This window comes from Piliocolobus tephrosceles, chromosome 11 (genome assembly GCF_002776525.5).
Source record: "Piliocolobus tephrosceles isolate RC106 chromosome 11, ASM277652v3, whole genome shotgun sequence".
Lineage (NCBI taxonomy): Eukaryota > Metazoa > Chordata > Mammalia > Primates > Cercopithecidae > Piliocolobus > Piliocolobus tephrosceles.
Genome location: NC_045444.1, coordinates 126873583 through 126889432, shown reverse-complemented (window position 1 = coordinate 126889432; position 15850 = coordinate 126873583). Strand labels below are relative to the sequence as shown.

General features: G+C 58.6%; 1 protein-coding gene across 3 annotated transcripts; it reads right to left on the bottom strand.

The window, feature by feature from the left end:
- Positions 1-117: 117 nt before the first annotated feature.
- Positions 118-10664, bottom strand: AGXT (alanine--glyoxylate and serine--pyruvate aminotransferase). Of its 3 annotated transcripts, XM_023195118.1 has the most exons (11): positions 10106-10664; positions 9317-9509; positions 8017-8081; positions 7270-7370; positions 5954-6024; positions 4949-5033; positions 3798-3893; positions 2996-3065; positions 1591-1686; positions 1075-1203; positions 118-514 (listed from the first exon to the last, which is right to left on the bottom strand). In XM_023195118.1, exons 1-11 carry the CDS (start codon positions 10334-10336, stop codon positions 407-409), a joined length of 1245 nt encoding a protein of 414 aa, XP_023050886.1. In that variant the 5' UTR covers positions 10337-10664; the 3' UTR covers positions 118-406. The 3 variants fall into 3 exon arrangements, 1 of the variants encoding a protein (XP_023050886.1); XR_002726968.1 differs by lacking the exon at positions 118-514 and having other exon boundaries at positions 1165-1203; positions 2508-3065; XR_002726969.1 differs by lacking the exon at positions 118-514 and having other exon boundaries at positions 1186-1203; positions 2463-3065.
- Between the last annotated feature and the right edge of the window lie 5186 nt (positions 10665-15850).

The following is a 15850-nucleotide window of genomic DNA, read 5'->3' as shown; positions in this document are numbered from 1 at the left end:
GATCTGCCCTGTGGGCTCCAGGATGAGGAGTGTCCCCCTAAAGTCCACAATCAGGCAGCTCAAGGAGCAGAGATGCTCTCCTGTCAGACTGTTTCACAGACCATCCCACACAGTGAGGAGGAGAGGTGGCCAGGCCCTTTATTAAACATTCCTGGGAGGCTCACGGCCGGGGAACTGCCACTCATTTGGAAGGCACTGGGTCCTGCACCCAAGTGGACTGTTTCCAGGAGGTGCTGCTGGAGGGAAAAGGGCTGCCTGGGGCCAGGGAGGCTGCCTGGTTCTGCCTCCCGGGCTGGGTCAGTGGCTTGCCTGTCCCCAGGCCTGGGGGACCTTGCAGGGTCTGTTTGCTCCTGATCCTCCTGATCCCGTGGGGTGGGCATGGGCCGGGTGTGTGCCAGCTGGCAGGTCACAGCTTCTTCTTGGGGCAGTGCTGCAGGGCCGCCCTCAGGGCCTCCGTCACGCGGTCCACATTCTCGCGGGTGGCATTGCGGCCCAGCAGGCCGATCCGCAGCACCTGGGGGGCATGGGCCAGGCCGACGTCAGCCTCCCGCCCGGGACCCACTTGACCCTGACCAACAGCTGGCCAGAGCCAGGATGGGCTCTCCTGAGCAAGGACCACCCACCCAGTGTCCATGAGGGGAGCTGAGAGCCCTGTACAGGTCGCAGAGGAGGCCCACGTACACCCAGGCCAGGGCAGGCTCTCCTCCCTCTGCACCCGCAGCCATACGGGAGGGCAGGGTGGTGCAGTGAAGGCCCCTCCCCACTGCTGCTCAGAGACACAGCCGGACCCAGGCGTGGGGCTTCCCAGCTGGTTCCAGGGTCTGCTCAGAGGGAAGGAAGGACGTTCCGAGTGGAATCATAAAGGCTGCACCCGGTGACCTCAGCAGGCTGGGGTGGGAGCAGGGGAGACAGGACACACTTTACTGGATACCCCTTGGAGAGCGGACCCTTCTGGATGCTCCTTGGTCTGGGCTCTTGGATGACCCTGGCCTCCCCCAGACCTGGTGCACACCTGCTCAAGGAGGGGTGGTGGGTTTGGTTTCTGCCAGAGGGCCTCGAGGCACTCCCTCTCACCTTCCCCGTGGAGGGCCCGAGGCCGCCTATGATCTGAATGTCGAAGTGGTCCAAGACGTAGCTGACGATGTCTCTCCAGTCATAGCCAGCGGGCACAGCTACAGCAGTGACCGTGGGCAGCCGGAGCGCCTGCAGGAGGGACCTGGCTCAGCGAGTGGGTGAGAGGCCCTACACAGGCCTTCGTGACAGCTCTTGGCTGGGGCCATCTGCCCTCGTTTCAGGCTACAGAGGAGCCGGGGGAGAAAGGGCTGGGGGGAGCAGGGTCCCCACCCTTCAGGAGGCAGTGGATGGGCAACTTTCTACTGGGAGATCACAGACCGTCCTGAGATCTGGCATCAGAGGCCGGGAGCTGTGACTTCATGTGTCCTGTCGATACTGCTCCCTGGACCCGGGGCCACACCACCCGGCAGCCACCCCCTCTTCTCAGGAGCCACTGTCCCTGCTGAGGGAGCTGGGCAGGAGCCTCTCATCCTTCCCCATGGGTGCAGGGCTGCCCACTGCCAGGGGCCTCCTTACCGGGTCCTTCACGAAGAGCTGCAGCCCCAGCGCCTGCAGGCGCCGGTGCAGATACGCTGTGGCCTCGCGGTGCTGGCGCCAGCTGTTCTCCAGGCCCTGAGTGGGAGATGGCACCGGTGGGCAGTGGCATGGGTGGGGTAGGCAGGAAGCCCCGCCCTTGGTGGTGCAGGAGGAAAAACCTGACTCTGCGGGCCTTGGTGCAGGGGAGCCCCTGGAGCTCCCCGTTTGGCTTTGCCCAGGAGCAGGGCCTGGGACTACCCCAGGGCAGCAGGAAACATCTGGGTCTGCGAGAGACAGGGTGGGGGGTCTGCCTGTGGCCCCGGTGGAGAGGAGGGGAGAATGCGTTGCAGGGGGGAGGGGGTTGAGCAGGGAGGGGAAGGGTTGTTGGGCTACACGGGGCTGGGGTGGATCAGGGCCAGGGCTCAGGCTGCCGGCCTCCAGGCCCCCTGTCCTCTCATGGCCGGCTCCCCGACCTGGCGTCCTCCCCAGACTGCTCCTGTCTCAGCTCTGGACAGCTGAGGGGTGGTCTTCCCAGCCCTAGGCCTCTCAGTGTCATCACCTCGGGTTCTCCCGGTCTCCAGCCACCAGCTCCCATGGCCACCCCAGGTGGGTCCCCCGGGGCAGCAGCTGCTCTCTACTCTGGCCCTGGCCTGTCTTCCCTGAACACGTGCCCCTGCAATCCTCACTCTGCCAGGTCCCCACACCTCCACGCTTGACTGTGCCCTGGTCCCGTTCTCTCCCTTCTCAGCCTGACTCACACCCCCCACCCACCTTTACGACCCTAGAGCCTCTCCCTGTGTGAACGCCTGACCCTTCGCCTTCCCCCAGGGGTGCGGGTGGCATCCAGCTTATGCGGGTACCCTGGCACTAACCCAGCCCTAGGCAGTGGCTTTATGAGTGGACCCAGGAGAACTAACATGGCAGGCACGGCCTTGCAACCTCACGGGAAGCTGACTGCAGCCTGGGGACCCTTCCTGGATGCTGGACAGGTGGCTGGCAAAGGGCCCTGTGGGACACAAGACAAGCCTGCAGGACCTTCCAGTCCCTCACTTTACATCCACACCCACCTATCTGCAGGCTGCATGTCTCTGGCCCCTTCGGCGGCATCCCCTTCTCTCAGCCCGCCACTCACCGGGCCTCACTTACTGCTTCACATGGCAGTGGAACGGTTGGGAGCGTCCGCACTTGCCCCATTGCTGCATCTGTCCCTGGGGCTGTGTCCTCCCGGCCCTGCCCACAGCCAGTGCGCCCGGGGCCCGTCCTCTCTCCCCCATCCCCACTGAGGGCCTCTCTCTGGCAGGCTCCCTTCTCTCTGTGCACCAGGAATGGTTCCTTCTCTGCAGGCCGTGCCCTCAACCATCCAGCCAGTGGCCCTGTCTCCTCCTGTGGAGTGCAGCCTATGCACCTGTTCCGCAATGAGGGCCAGGCTCTCTCTCAGGCCATACAGGCTGATGACGGGGATCGTGTGATGGTACCTGGAAGATACGAGGGGCTTGGTCCAGCACCATGAGCAGGCTCAGGGGCAGACGGGGCATTAGCTCTGTCTGCCCCAGCCCCAACAGCACAGGCTCTCTGAGCACAGGCCAGTATCCCCCACAGAGGAGTCTCGTCCGGGTTCAGAGCTTTGGACCGGGAAGGCAGCTTCGTCTGCCGGGGAGAGCATGGCTCCATGTGGGGCCCGGCCAGGATGCAGTGGGTGGTACAGGAGCAGAGACACGCACCACCGCCACCCTGCTGAGCCCCTCAGGCCCAGCGTGCCCACGAAGCCAGCACTGGCCCTCCGTGCCCACTGGGCTACAGCAGCTTTCCTGGAGCCTTGTCCCTGTGTGTAACATAAGGGGCCTTGGGTTTATGGTCAAGGTTGTCTTTTGAGAGGGGGTAAACTGAGGCCCAGGAGTGGGGAGATATGGCAGGGCCAGGTCCAAAGTGCCCGAGGATGTGCTGGGACCTCTGAGCGGGGGGACAGTGTTTGTGGAAGGGGCAGTGGGAGCCATGCCCCTGCCCAGAACCTCGGGCCAATCGAGGAATGGGGAAACCCAAGGTGGGGCATTTGACTGCCTGATGCAGGTGAATTCTGGGACTCCAATTGGGGTTCCTGCAGCATGAAGGTGGGGGCTCGGAGAATCCCTGAGTGCAGTGAAAGGTCAGCGTCCCCCCAGCCAGCCATGCCCAGCCCCCCACACCTTCCCGTCCCTGCCGGGCCTCACATCCTGGGCTGGTCGTCACAACCCCAGAAGTTGGCCAGCCACTTGATGTCCAGGTAGAAGGAGAAGGGCTTCGTCTTGCGGGAGTACATCTTCTTTCTGGGGAGGAAAAGCAGCCTGAGCACCGGCCCCTCAGTTTGGGCTGAAGGCCGGAGCAGTCTTGCTGGCTGTCCTGTTTCACAGGAGTGAGGCGGGGTGGGGCCCCCAGGAGGGCCTGCCCCAGCTGCATTTGTACTCAGGGGCCAGTGTGGGACCGGGCAGGTCCTGGGTCCCTCAGCTGTCCAGTCCCGCTGGCCCTTGGACCCAGCCTGCACCTCTGCCCATGTGGGTGTGACCCTGCGGGGGGCACCGAGGCCAGCTGCCTCCATTCGGTGTGCCCCTTTCTCTCCCCCGGCCCTTCCTACAGGGTCAGCCTTCATTTCTCACATCATCCAAAGGTGACTGCTTTCGGGCCCCAGGGCACTCTGGCCAGGCTTGAAGCTTTAAATATGTCCGTCTCTACAACTCCAAGTTGGTGGGCCAGGCCCAGTCTCTCCCCAGGCTCCTGACTCACACCCAGCCGCCTCCTTCACCCTCCCCTGTGGTCCAGCGGGCATCTCAGACCTCCCATGTCCAACACCGAATTCCTGACTTCACCCCAAAGTCCCCTCTGTTCTGGGGAACGGCACCTCCAGTTGCCAGGCTGCAGCTGGATGTGAACCGCCTGTGAGGCCTGGCCCTCTTCCCCCACCCCTGCCTGGCCTGGCTCGGAATCTGGACACCAGGAGCGGGAGGTGAGATTGGGACTGCAGGGGGCACCATGTGTGGTCCACGTTGTCCGTTGGGGCAGCCCCTGGAAGCCGAGCCAGGGTGGGTCAGGGTGCTGGGCCCCAGGCCCTCAGTTCTTCCCTGGCCACTCCTTGGTGTGAAGCTGGGAACTTCCAGAGCAGCGGACTCTGCACCCTGCACATGCCCACGGCCCTCCCCTCGCCTGGCCTCCCCACTCCCCGTGAACGCAGGGCCTTTGGCCTCCCAGAGGGTGGGCAGAAGAGTGCCAGGTGCTGGAGGAGCCTGGGGAGCCCTTCCAGCCTGGCTCCTGCCCCTCCTGCCTCGGGCCACCTGAGCTCCCTGCAAGCCCAGCCCTGCACAGAGGTGAGGGTCTGTGGGTCACTCACTTGGCCTTGTCACTGAAGGAGATGAACGAGGTGCCTGGAGGGGCGTTCAGGACCTTCTGGGAGCCCGAGTACAGGATGTCGATGCCTGTAGGTGGGTGGTTTGCTTGGGACGGGTGAGCCCCGCCACAGGGCAGGCCCGTCCAGCGGGGTGCCTGCCTAGCTAATGGGCTGGTGGGCTACGACCCCACCAAGAATCCGTACATCATGGGAGGGGAGACATGGAAGGGAGTCCTGGGTTCGAATCTCCGCACTGCTGCACGGCAGCCATGACCTCAGGCCTGAGCCTTTTAGTGCAGCTTCTCCCTCCGCTGTGCAGGTCCCCAGGGACAGCCCTGCCACCCCTGGCACCGTGTCCCTGGGTCCCTCCCCAGGTCCCTGCTTTCAGTAGTAGTTTGAGGATCAGCCCAGAAATCCCTCCCTTCCTGCCTGAGATCTCCCAAATCAGGAGGGGCTCTGCAGAAACAGAGAGGCTCCCATGGAGTGGGTGGGCAGGCACCGCAGTGGGTGCAGGGTGCAGGCTCTCCCCCGTAAACGATGGGCACAGGAGGCTCCTTGGTCCCCTCGGCCGGCCTGGCTGAGGTTCCCTGCAAGGTGACCCTGTGCATTGGTGCTCACTGCTATGGGCAGCCTGGCGGGGTGCAGGGCGGATGTGAAACTGAGCCTCTGGGGGTTTGGCAGAGGGGTCCCCTACACCTGATTGACTGGAGCCCTGGCCCTTCCTCTTCCCACTGCTTCTACTACAGCTCTGGGGCCTCTCAAATGTTCCCCACCAGCTGTCTCTCCGGCCAGTCCCCATGCCTGGATCTGAACGCTCAATGGAAACACTGGGGTGCCGGGTAGTTCATGGAGCTGCTCTTGCCCCGGTAAAGAGTGTTTCCCTGGGCCTGGTGGAGATGAGGCCGAGCCCGCAGTGTTGGCTGCCAGACGCGCGCTTACAGCAGGGCTTCCTGCACGCAGAGCCCCTGACTGCTTGGGCTGGGTAGGGCCCTCAGAGCACACTCTTACCTTGCTGGTCCATGTAAAGAGGGGTCCCACCCAGGGATGCCACCGAATCCACCAGGAGCAGGCACTTGTACCTAGAGAGGGAGGATGGAACGGAGGGCTGCAGGTGAGGCAGGGGCCGCTGGAGGGCTTGGGCCCCAGCCTGGATGGGGTTTCTGAGCCTCAGGCCGGCAAGGAAGGGGGGTGCCTCCCACCTATACCCCAGGAGTTGGCCAGTTGCCTTCTCCTGCCTGTCAGGATCCATCAGGACCTGTGGCTCTTCCTTTTCCAGCCCTCATCATTGGAGCAGAAGGAGCTGGGGGAGTGAGGGAGCATCACGGCCCTGGTGGGACCCAGCTGCAGGGCCCTGCAGTGGTGCTGAAGAGGGTCAGCCGGGCAGTCTGTGGTTCCCCAGGGACAGCAGGCGCATGAGGGCCTGTGTGGACCCCAGGGACCAGGGTGGCACCAGGCTGGGCCTCCCTCTGCCAACAGCTGCTCGGCCCAGCCACTGGCCAGAGTCCAGGGCCGGACCTCTGCCAACAGCTGCTCGGCCCAGCCACTGGCCAGAGTCCAGGGCCGGAGGGGACAGAGTCCCGGAACAGCACAAACAGCAGCACCGCAAACTCACCCTCCGAACTCTCACCCTCCTCCACCTCCATATTTTCTTGTAAAGAAAAAAAAGATACAGAAAGAATCTTGTGCTGGCTGCAGGTGGGGACGGCCCGGGTGTTGCTGAAGCCGGCCAGGTGATGTTTGTGAGCTTTATTCATGGCCACGGTCCATGCAGCAAGCTGTCCGGGCTGGGGGCCCTGCTGAAGGATCCTCCCTGGCCGTGGAGTTTCTCTCCTCTGTCCTGTGCTCAGAACTGCCGACGGGACTGCTAGGTCCCGAGGGGCTCTGTCCCCATTTCTCAGGAATCCCATCTGACTCCATTCAAGGCCCTGCCCTGTGCACCCCCATGTGGGGGTGAGGGAGGCTGGAGGAGGGAAGTGGAGGGCATCAGGCAGCTCTAGTGCCCTTGGAATCTCGGGGCGAGGTGGGGACAGGCCCTGGCAAGATCTGGAGGTCTGCGCCAAGCCCTCTTCAGTCATGCGGACAGAGGTCAGTGGGCAGCGTGGGGGCGCTCGGCCAGGGAGTACCTGAGCCTGCCCCGGGGCCTGGGGGTGTCTTTAGACTCAGCCCAGAGCAAAGAGGACCTGGGAGGTGCTTGCACCCCACACCATGTGACAGAGGCCGAGGTGGGGACCAGGGGCAGAAGCGCCAGAGGGACCAGTACCCACCCCTCCCCACAGCCTGGCTCTGAGCTGTGCTCCGGCCCACCGCCCTGGGGCCAGGTTCACCTGTGGCAGAGTTCCCCGAAGCCGTCAAGGGGCTGCAGCACGCCGGTGGACGACTCCCCGTGGGTCAAGAACAGCAGCACCGGCTTGTGCTGGGCCAGGCCCTTGGGAAGCAGGGATGGCTGCAGGCGAAGCTCAGAGGGGCAGGGGCCAGGACCCCCCCAACAAACCCCCCATGGGTGGCGCAGCTCCAGGCAGCAGGGGCTGGGTGTGCTTCAACCCCTCCCTGACAGTGTGCATGTGAGGAGGAGGCTGGCGCATCTCCGATTTGGGAGGAGGGCTTTTCCAAGAACAGGACTTTTGTGCAGAGATGGAGGAAGGGTGGCCCCAGCCTGCTGCCCGGCCTGTGAGGGCTGTTGCTAGATGGACGGAGTCCCCACCCTCCGGGTAGGTTGAGGCTGACTTCAGCCCACAGGGTGGAGTATCCTGAGTGTCAGGGTCATGCTCTGCAGCCCTGACCACAACCCTGCCTCCTGCCTCCAGCCCCTCTGGCCCTGCCCACAGGACCAGGCTCCTGACTCAGTTTCCCTGCCAGACAGAAGCCTCCCTACCAGTCTTCCCACCATTCCCAGGTAATGGAACCCTCCCCTGTGGCCACTCAGGAGATGCTAGGATGGGCTGAGGGCCAGCCGTGGGCCCAGCCTCCCGGCTCTGATCCCACCCCACTGGCTGGCCACTTCCAGGCAGCCTATGAGCCAGCATGCCCCCCAACCTCCTTCCAGACCTGACCCCCACCCTGGGTCTCCCTACCTCCTCCACCTCCTGCAGTGTGTAGTGGCCTCCAGGGTCCTTGGTCATTGGGTGCACTCGGGCTCCTGGGTGCGGGACAGAGTGGGCTGTGAGTGTCCCGCACACACTGCGGAAGTCAGTGTTGGACACCCGTGGCCCTGCTGAGCAGGGGGGCCTGTGAGGGCTGGATCCCACCCTGGCTGCCTGAAGAGGAGAGTGCACTCTGCCCAGTGAGAGCCTCTCTGTGTGTAGAGCCAGGGCCATCTTCATCCCCGACTATTGGAGCCAAGGCTCCTGGGATGCTCTTGAGAGAGCTCAGCTCAAACACCCCTTCTCAGGCCACACTGGCCAGCGCCTCCCCAAGCAGAGTGAGCTCCCGGGAGTCGGGGCCGCGCCTGGCCCAGGGCTGGCACACCACTGGTGTGGTGGATGACAGAGTGAAGGATGGGGGTGAGTGAGGCCGCAGTCTTGCCTTCTGTTGGAGCTGGGGACTTCAGGAATCAGGCCCTCGTCCCCTCCTTCTCTCTGCCCCTATCCTGTGTGCTGCTTGTGGCCAGGGTTGTGGGAGGGGAAGGACCTTCAGCTGAGGGTCCAGAATGGGGACGGGGAGGCCACATACCGCAGGCATCTGAGCCTGAGTGCCCTGATGTCCACTCGGGGGCCTGGCCTCTGCCGACCCTGCGTCCCCTTGAAAAGTCTGTGGACTTGGGATCGGGACCCTCTTGGCTGTGGTGGTTGGTTGAGTATTAACCAGCGTGGCCATTGTGGCGCTGGCCAAGCCGATGTCCCTCAATGCCACAATCAAGCACTAAACCCAGGGCACACTCCTGCTCCTGTCTCTCCCAGAAAAGTGTACTCCGGAGGCAAATACTCTGTCCATACCTCTGTATTTTGTGGATCACATCAAGGCTCCAGAAGGGGGGCTGCTGAGATTTGAGGGGAGGCTTCAGCTTCTGAAACCCCACCCTGTCACAGAGCAGAGCTGGTGCCTGGGACCCGGGACAGTGGCTGGGGCTCTCAGGAGTGTGTGCTGGGACCAGAGGCTTCCCTGCAGTGCCGTCCCCCACGCGCTCCAGAAACAGCTCGAGGAGACTGGAGGGATCGGGGCACCTGTGCTGCTCCCAGCCCTATCAGAGTCAGGCCCCACGAGTGCTGACACCACCTGGAGGAGGCAGCGGGCTGAGAGGAGGTACGTGCGTGCAGGGCCACAGGGTGGGTAAGCGCTCACCCAGGGACAGGGCCGCCAGCTTCAAACAGAGGGAGACCAGGGAGGCCTTGAAGGATGGAGCCAGGGCCGTCCCCACCTGGCTCTCTCCCTTACCCATGCGCTCTCCGACTTCCATGGCTCGCTGCCCCCAAATGCCATTGACCCCGACCAGGAAGGAATCCCCAGGCTCCAGCACATTGACCAGGGCGGCCTCCAGGGCACAGTGTCCGGAGCCAGTGATGACCAGTGTGAGCGGGTTCCTGGTCTGGAACACGTACTGGATGCCTTCCTTGATCTCGTCCATGATCTGCGTGTGTGTGGGAACAGGGTGAGACCCAGGCTCCCCGCCCTCCGAGGCAGGAGGGGCAGGAGCCAGGCTGGAAGGGCTCCCCAGGCTCCTCCAGCACCTGGCACTCTTCTGCCCACCCTCCAGGAGGCCAAAGGCACTGCGTTCACGGGGAGTGGGGAGGCCAGGCGAGGGGAGGGCCGTGGGCATGTGCAGGGTGCAGAGTCCGCTGCTCTGGAAGTTCCCAGTTTCACACCAAGGAGTGGCCAGGGAAGAACTGAGGGCCTGGGGCCCAGCACCCTGACCCACCCTGGCTCGGCTTCCAGGGGCTGCCCCAACGGACAACGTGGACCACACATGGTGCCCCCTGTCTGTGATCTGCGTGTGGCTGGGTAGCGGGTGAGACCCAGGCTCCCTGCCCCCCCATCTGTGATCTGCGGGTGGGAACAGTGTGAGACCCAGGTTCCCGGTCCCCCCCTCGTCCGTGATCTGTGGGTGGATGCAGGGTCAGACCCAGGCCCCCGCGAGTGAAGAGACAGTGACCCCTCCCCTTGTCCATGATCTGCGGGTGGGAACACAGGTGAGACCCAGGCCCCCGAGTGGGCCCCCGCTCCTACCTGGTACATCTCCTTGTCCATCGGCCCGATGATCTGCATTGCCCCGGCCGACATGATGCGAGGAGCCAGGTTGGAGGGACCGGGCCCCAGCAGGAGCCGCTTGGGGATGGAGAGGGGCTTGAGCAGGGCCTTGGGCGGGGGCACCAGCAGCTTGTGAGAGGCCATGGTCTGCATCCAACCTGCCGCTTGGGGACCTGGGTCTGCACTGGACTTGGCCAGAGCCTGGAACATTTCCCGGTAGGCGGGACACAGAGGTGAGAGGTGAGGATTGGTGGACAGGCTTCCACGGCAGCCCTGCCTTTTGCTGTTGTTCCCTGAGCCTTATCTGTGCTTGTCCTGCGGGTCAGGACCAGGCAGCAGGGGACTGAGCCCTCAGGCAGAGGGAGCCTCCAGGGCTGAGTGACAGAAAAGCAGCGTGTGACAAAGGTGTCCTCACCCCAGCCCTCCTCGCTCCCCCTCTGAGTCCTGCACGTCCAGCCCCTCCGATCCTGCTTAGCTCAGGGGCCAGAGAACTGTTTCTTAAAGGGGCGGAAGCACAGATCGTCGAGGCTTGGCAGGCCCTGTGGTCTATGTTGCAACAACTCAACCCTGCCGTGTGCTTGCAAAGCAGCTGCCAGCGGTGTGGGCGGGTTCCCATAAAACTTTATTTACAAAAAGCAGTGGCAGGCCAGACTGGGCCCATGGAGTGCAGTTGGCTGACCCTGGCACAGCTGATGGGAAGGCTTGTGGACCAAAAATAAAATTCGAAGACCTCCCGGCAACTGTCTGAACGGGCTTCCCTGTCCGCCGCGGCACTCTAAACTTTAACCTGGAAGACGTTTGGGCCATGCCACAGCATCCCCTGCCGGCATTAACATCGACGCAGGCCTTAAGTCTGATAGGAAGCGTTTACCATCTATTTTCTCTCTAAAGCCTGCTACCTGGAGGCGCCGTCGGCTCTCCACAGCCTCTATTTCATAACCCAGACACCCCTTTCTGCTGATACGAACTCTTCAATCAGTTGACAATCAGAATATGTTTAAATCTCCCTATGACCTGGAAGCCCCCAATTCGAGTTGTTCCAGCCTTCCAGATGGAACCAACATTTGATTGATGCTCATGTCTTCCTAAAATGTATAAAAGCAAGCTGTGCCCCCATCACCTTGGGCATTTGTGGTCAGGGGTGCACCCTTGAGCTTGGCAAGGATGTCCTCCCTCCTGAGGCTGTGCCGCGGGTGCATCCTTAGCCTTGGCAACAAAAACTTTCTAAATTAATTGAGACCTGTTTCAGGTACTTTTTGGTTTACAGGCTCAATTTAGCGAACAAACCTGCACGGTACACAGACACACACAAGCAGGGAGTTGCACAGCGAGTTTCGGCATGCTGCATTCCAGAGACGTATAGAAATTCTAGTTATGTATACGTTTTAGGTTGAAAAGAGGCCTGGAACCAGGTGCCGACTTTAGATAATAGGGAAGTCTAATTACTTCTACATTTCCCAAATACAGAGGTTCCCCCCACAGCCCCCGGGGCCTGCCTGACGGTCACACGTGATCTTTGCTCTCCTCAGTTTCCCTCTGACAACTATCTTGGTGAAATCTCTGACCCTTCCTTTTCCGCCATGCTCATGTCCACCTGCTTCCTGTTGGGGTCTCAAGAAAGGGGAACTGGCACAGTGAAGAACGGTGTCCAGTGCGTCTGGCTACTTCCTGCTGAAAGGGAGTTCGGGTGATAGTTGCGTTTTCCCTTTCTTGCTCTCGGTCGTGAAGGGAATAAAGGGTCATGAAAGCTTATGCATGGAGGCGTGTGACGGGATTCTGTCAAGAAGCCCCATGTAAATCGAGCTGCCGTTGCAGGCCGGTATTGGGACTGCATAGCCGTGGAATTGTTGTCATCTGGAACATAGAAACTTAACGAGAGCATTAAAAAAGGCAGGGACCAACTATTAAAAGAAAAATCGCCGAAGAGAAAGGTCTGAGGAACGGGAGAAGCCAAGGGGTTTTTTGAAAACCAGTCAGGAAAAGTTTGAGCCCAGTCTTGGTTACTTTGGGAAAGTGTGTGTAGCCATTTGGCTTGTTTGAAGATTTCTTGGGCATTGGTTTCCACTTCTCCAGACACATTAATGTAGGTGCAACAGGTCCTGTCAATGACAGCACAGACTCCTCCTTGTTCAGCTAGGAGGTAATCCAGAACTCACCTGTTACCAACCAGCGAACTCCTGCTGGCGACTTGTAGAGCTGACAGATGGGTGCCAGCGTTTGCTATTTCAAGGGAGGCAGTAGGTTCTCTTAGTTGTGATTTCCCGGTGAGTAAAACCTCCCCAACGGGTAAGAGTTGTGATAGTTCCCACAACTCTGGTCACAATAAGTCTCAGGGCCCTTTTCCTTCTGAATAGAATTCTGAATTGGAAATGATGTTCAAGATAGTGATTTGGGTGGGAGCTGTTGTTCCCAGAATACAGTCACCACTGTGATGAGAATGATCAAGGTGGGACAGGGTGAAAGCTGGAAAAGGGTTTAAATAGTTATTAGCGAGGCTGCTTGGCCCTAACAGCCCAGGAGGGCAGGATGATTATTTTGATTAAAATGTTGGGAAAAAAGGAAATGGGCCTTTTTTCCCATTTTTTTTTGAGACGGAGTCGGGCTCTGTCGCCCAGGCTGGAGTGCAGTGGCCGGATCTCAGCTCACTGCAAGCTCCGCCTCCCGAGTTCACACCATTCTCCTGCCTCAGCCTCCGGAGTAGCTGGGACTACAGGCGCCCGCCACCTTGCCCGGCTAGTTTTTTGTATTTTTTAGTAGAGACAGAGTTTCACCGTGTTAGCCAGGATGGTCTTGATCTCCTGACCTCGTGATCCGCCCGTCTCAGCCTCCCAAAGTGCTGGGATTACAGGCTTGAGCCACCGCGCCCGGCCTGAAATGGGCCTTTTGACAGTTTTTAAGAGGCCTCATATGGGGAAAAGACTATGTTTTTGTGCTAAGGGAGGAGGTTTAAAAGCAGGCGGGTGCCGGTGCATGGTGTAGGATGTAAACTAGGCGGCACGATGGTTATTTCCTGCACTGGTTACATCATTATAGTAGCATACATGATGGTATTAGGAGTGCAGGGGGTGGTGTATACTGGGAGCCCCACTATATTGGTCCAGTTTAATGGCTTATAAACTGGCAGTGATGAGATAGAGTCGGATTTTTTTTTTTTTTTTTGAGATGAAGTCTCACTCCATCACCCAGGCTGGAGCAAAGTGGCATGATGTCAGCTCACTGCAACCTCCACTTTCCGGGTTAAAGTGATTCTCCTGCCTCAGCCTCCCGAGTAGCTGAGATTATAGGTGCCCACTACCACGGCCGGCTGATTTTTGTATTTTTAGTAGAGGTGGGGTTTCACCATGTTGGTCAGGCTGGTCTCGAACTCCTGACCTCAGGTGATCCACCTACCTGTACCTTCCAAAGTATTAGGATTACAGCTGTGAGCCACCGTGCCCGGTCAGAGTCAGAGTTTTGACTGTAGGAGGCTAAGGCCTCAAATGAGTCAAAGTTAGCCACGTGAGTGTTATTATAACAAGGTGTACATCCCAAAATAACATTACGAATTAAGGCAGTTTCAGTGATATTATAAGTATGGATGGTGGGGGAAGTGACATGATAGCACCAAGAGGGAGGTGATTTCCAGTTTACCAGCACGGAAGGAAATGGTCGGGGTGGGAAGGCGTGGTGAGAAGAATAATGAAACCCCAACAGTACGGTTTGGTTGGAGACAGGGTGCGCTTGCAAAGAAGAATCTACGTGGCTTGGAGTAGTGGGTTTTGGACGGCAAAGCCAGCCACACAGAGGATTTTCTCCTCTCAAAATAGCATATGAGATGCTGCAGATGATATTGTCAAACCAAGAGGATTGGGAAGTTTTCATATGAGAGATAAGGAGAAAAACTTGTAAGAAAGAAAAAAGGGGTCTCATTGTTCTAATTCAAGGATGGTTACAAAAGTTGTTCCAAGTGTAATTAGAAAAACCACTCTGCAAATAAAAATCTAGCGCAAGCTGAATAATTGTATGTGGGTCTTGAGAAATGGGGGTTGGATGAAGAGTAAGTAAATTGGCTGGGCGCGGTGGCTTATGCCTGTAATCCCAGCATTTTGGGAGACCGAGACGGGTGGATCACCTGAGGTCAAGAGTTCAAGAGCAGCGTGGCCAACATGGTGAAACTCTGTCTCTACTAAAAATACAAAAAAAAAAAAAAAAAAAAAAATTAGCCAGGCATGGTGGTGCATGCCTATTATCCCAGCTACTTGGGAGGCTGAGGCTGGAGAATCACTTGAATGCGGGAGGCGGAGGTTGCAGTGAGCTGAGATCGCACCATTGCACTCCAGCCTGGGCGACAAGTGTGAAACTCTGTGTCAAAAAAAAAAAAAGGTAAGTGAATGGAGGATAATCTCAGAAACTTGGAGGACCTAGAAACCCGTCTGGAGCACGTAAGGAAAGGACAAGGGAGGGGAAGGAAAGTGAATGATAAAGACAGCCAAAGGCTTACGTGGTATCCTTTGCTTCTGAAGAGAGGTTAGTGTCACCTGGTTGTCTGCAAAACAAAAATCATAGATCTTCCAAGGGCTCAAAGTGTAAGCAGACTGGAGTTCTCGTGCTGGGGTGGACTTTGTGCGGCAAAGGTGGACCCAAGGGGAGAATCCCTGCAGTTTGACAGCTGTGGGAGAGGCTACGAGGACTTGAAAGGGTCCAGTCCAGAGGGCCAGAAGGGCTTTTCTGTCTTGAGGCAAAGTTTTTAAATATACCCAGTCCCCCAGGTTAACAAAGGGCTTATTTCTGATGAGGAGGGGTTGGATTTTGGACAAAATTTGTCCTGGTATGCAGTAGTGGCCTGGATAGTTTGCCAGGGAGGCAACATATTGAGACAGATAATGAGCCTCTGGATCAAGTAATAAGTCCGTTTGTAAAAAGGGACATCCAGAAAGAATTTCAAAAGGGCTAAGGTGGGTTGAAACCTTTGGGAATTATTCTGGATCTTAACAGGGCAATAGGAAGAAGAGTTATCCAAAACAGTTGAGTTTCTATAGAGAGTTAGTAGAAGGGTTTTCAAAGCTAGATTGGCCCTTTGATGACTGTGGGTGGTAAGCAGCATATAAGTGATATTTTATTTGGAGTAAATAGATTTTACTCCAAATCCTCGCTGATTCCTGGAGTAATAGAAGAAATAAAGGCCAGCCCATTGTCTGATTGGAGGGATTGAGGGATCCCAAATCAAGGAATAAAGTGTTCTAAAAGAGCCGTAGTTACTTCTGAGGCTCTTTCTGTTTGAGTGGGGAAGGGTTTAGTCCAGCCTGTGAAAGTGTCTGTAAAGACTAAAAGGTATCTGAATCCCTTACGAGAGGGCAGAGTCAGCTTGCCGGTCCTCCCCGGGACAGGCCCTCTACGTTGAATAGGTTGAGGAAGGCCAGGGAGTTCATTGCATCCTCAGGATTTGAGTGACAGCAAATTGGGCAGGATTGAGAAATGTCCCACAGAGTTGGGGTTAGGCCCTTGAAAAAGAGGGTCTCTGAAGGCTTGTAAAGTTTCGGCTCCCCGGGTGGGTAGCTTGATGGAGATTTTAGAGGATTTTCCATCGTGGAGCCTCAGGGAGGAGAAATTTATTTTCAGAGTTTTGAAGCCATCCCTCGGGAATGAATGTGAAACCCTGTTTTAGTGCCTTTCGTAATTTTTGTGGGGTGTGTCAGGGTTTTGGTGGGGTTGGGTGGGGAAAGAGGGTGGCCCAGCAGCTGGTTT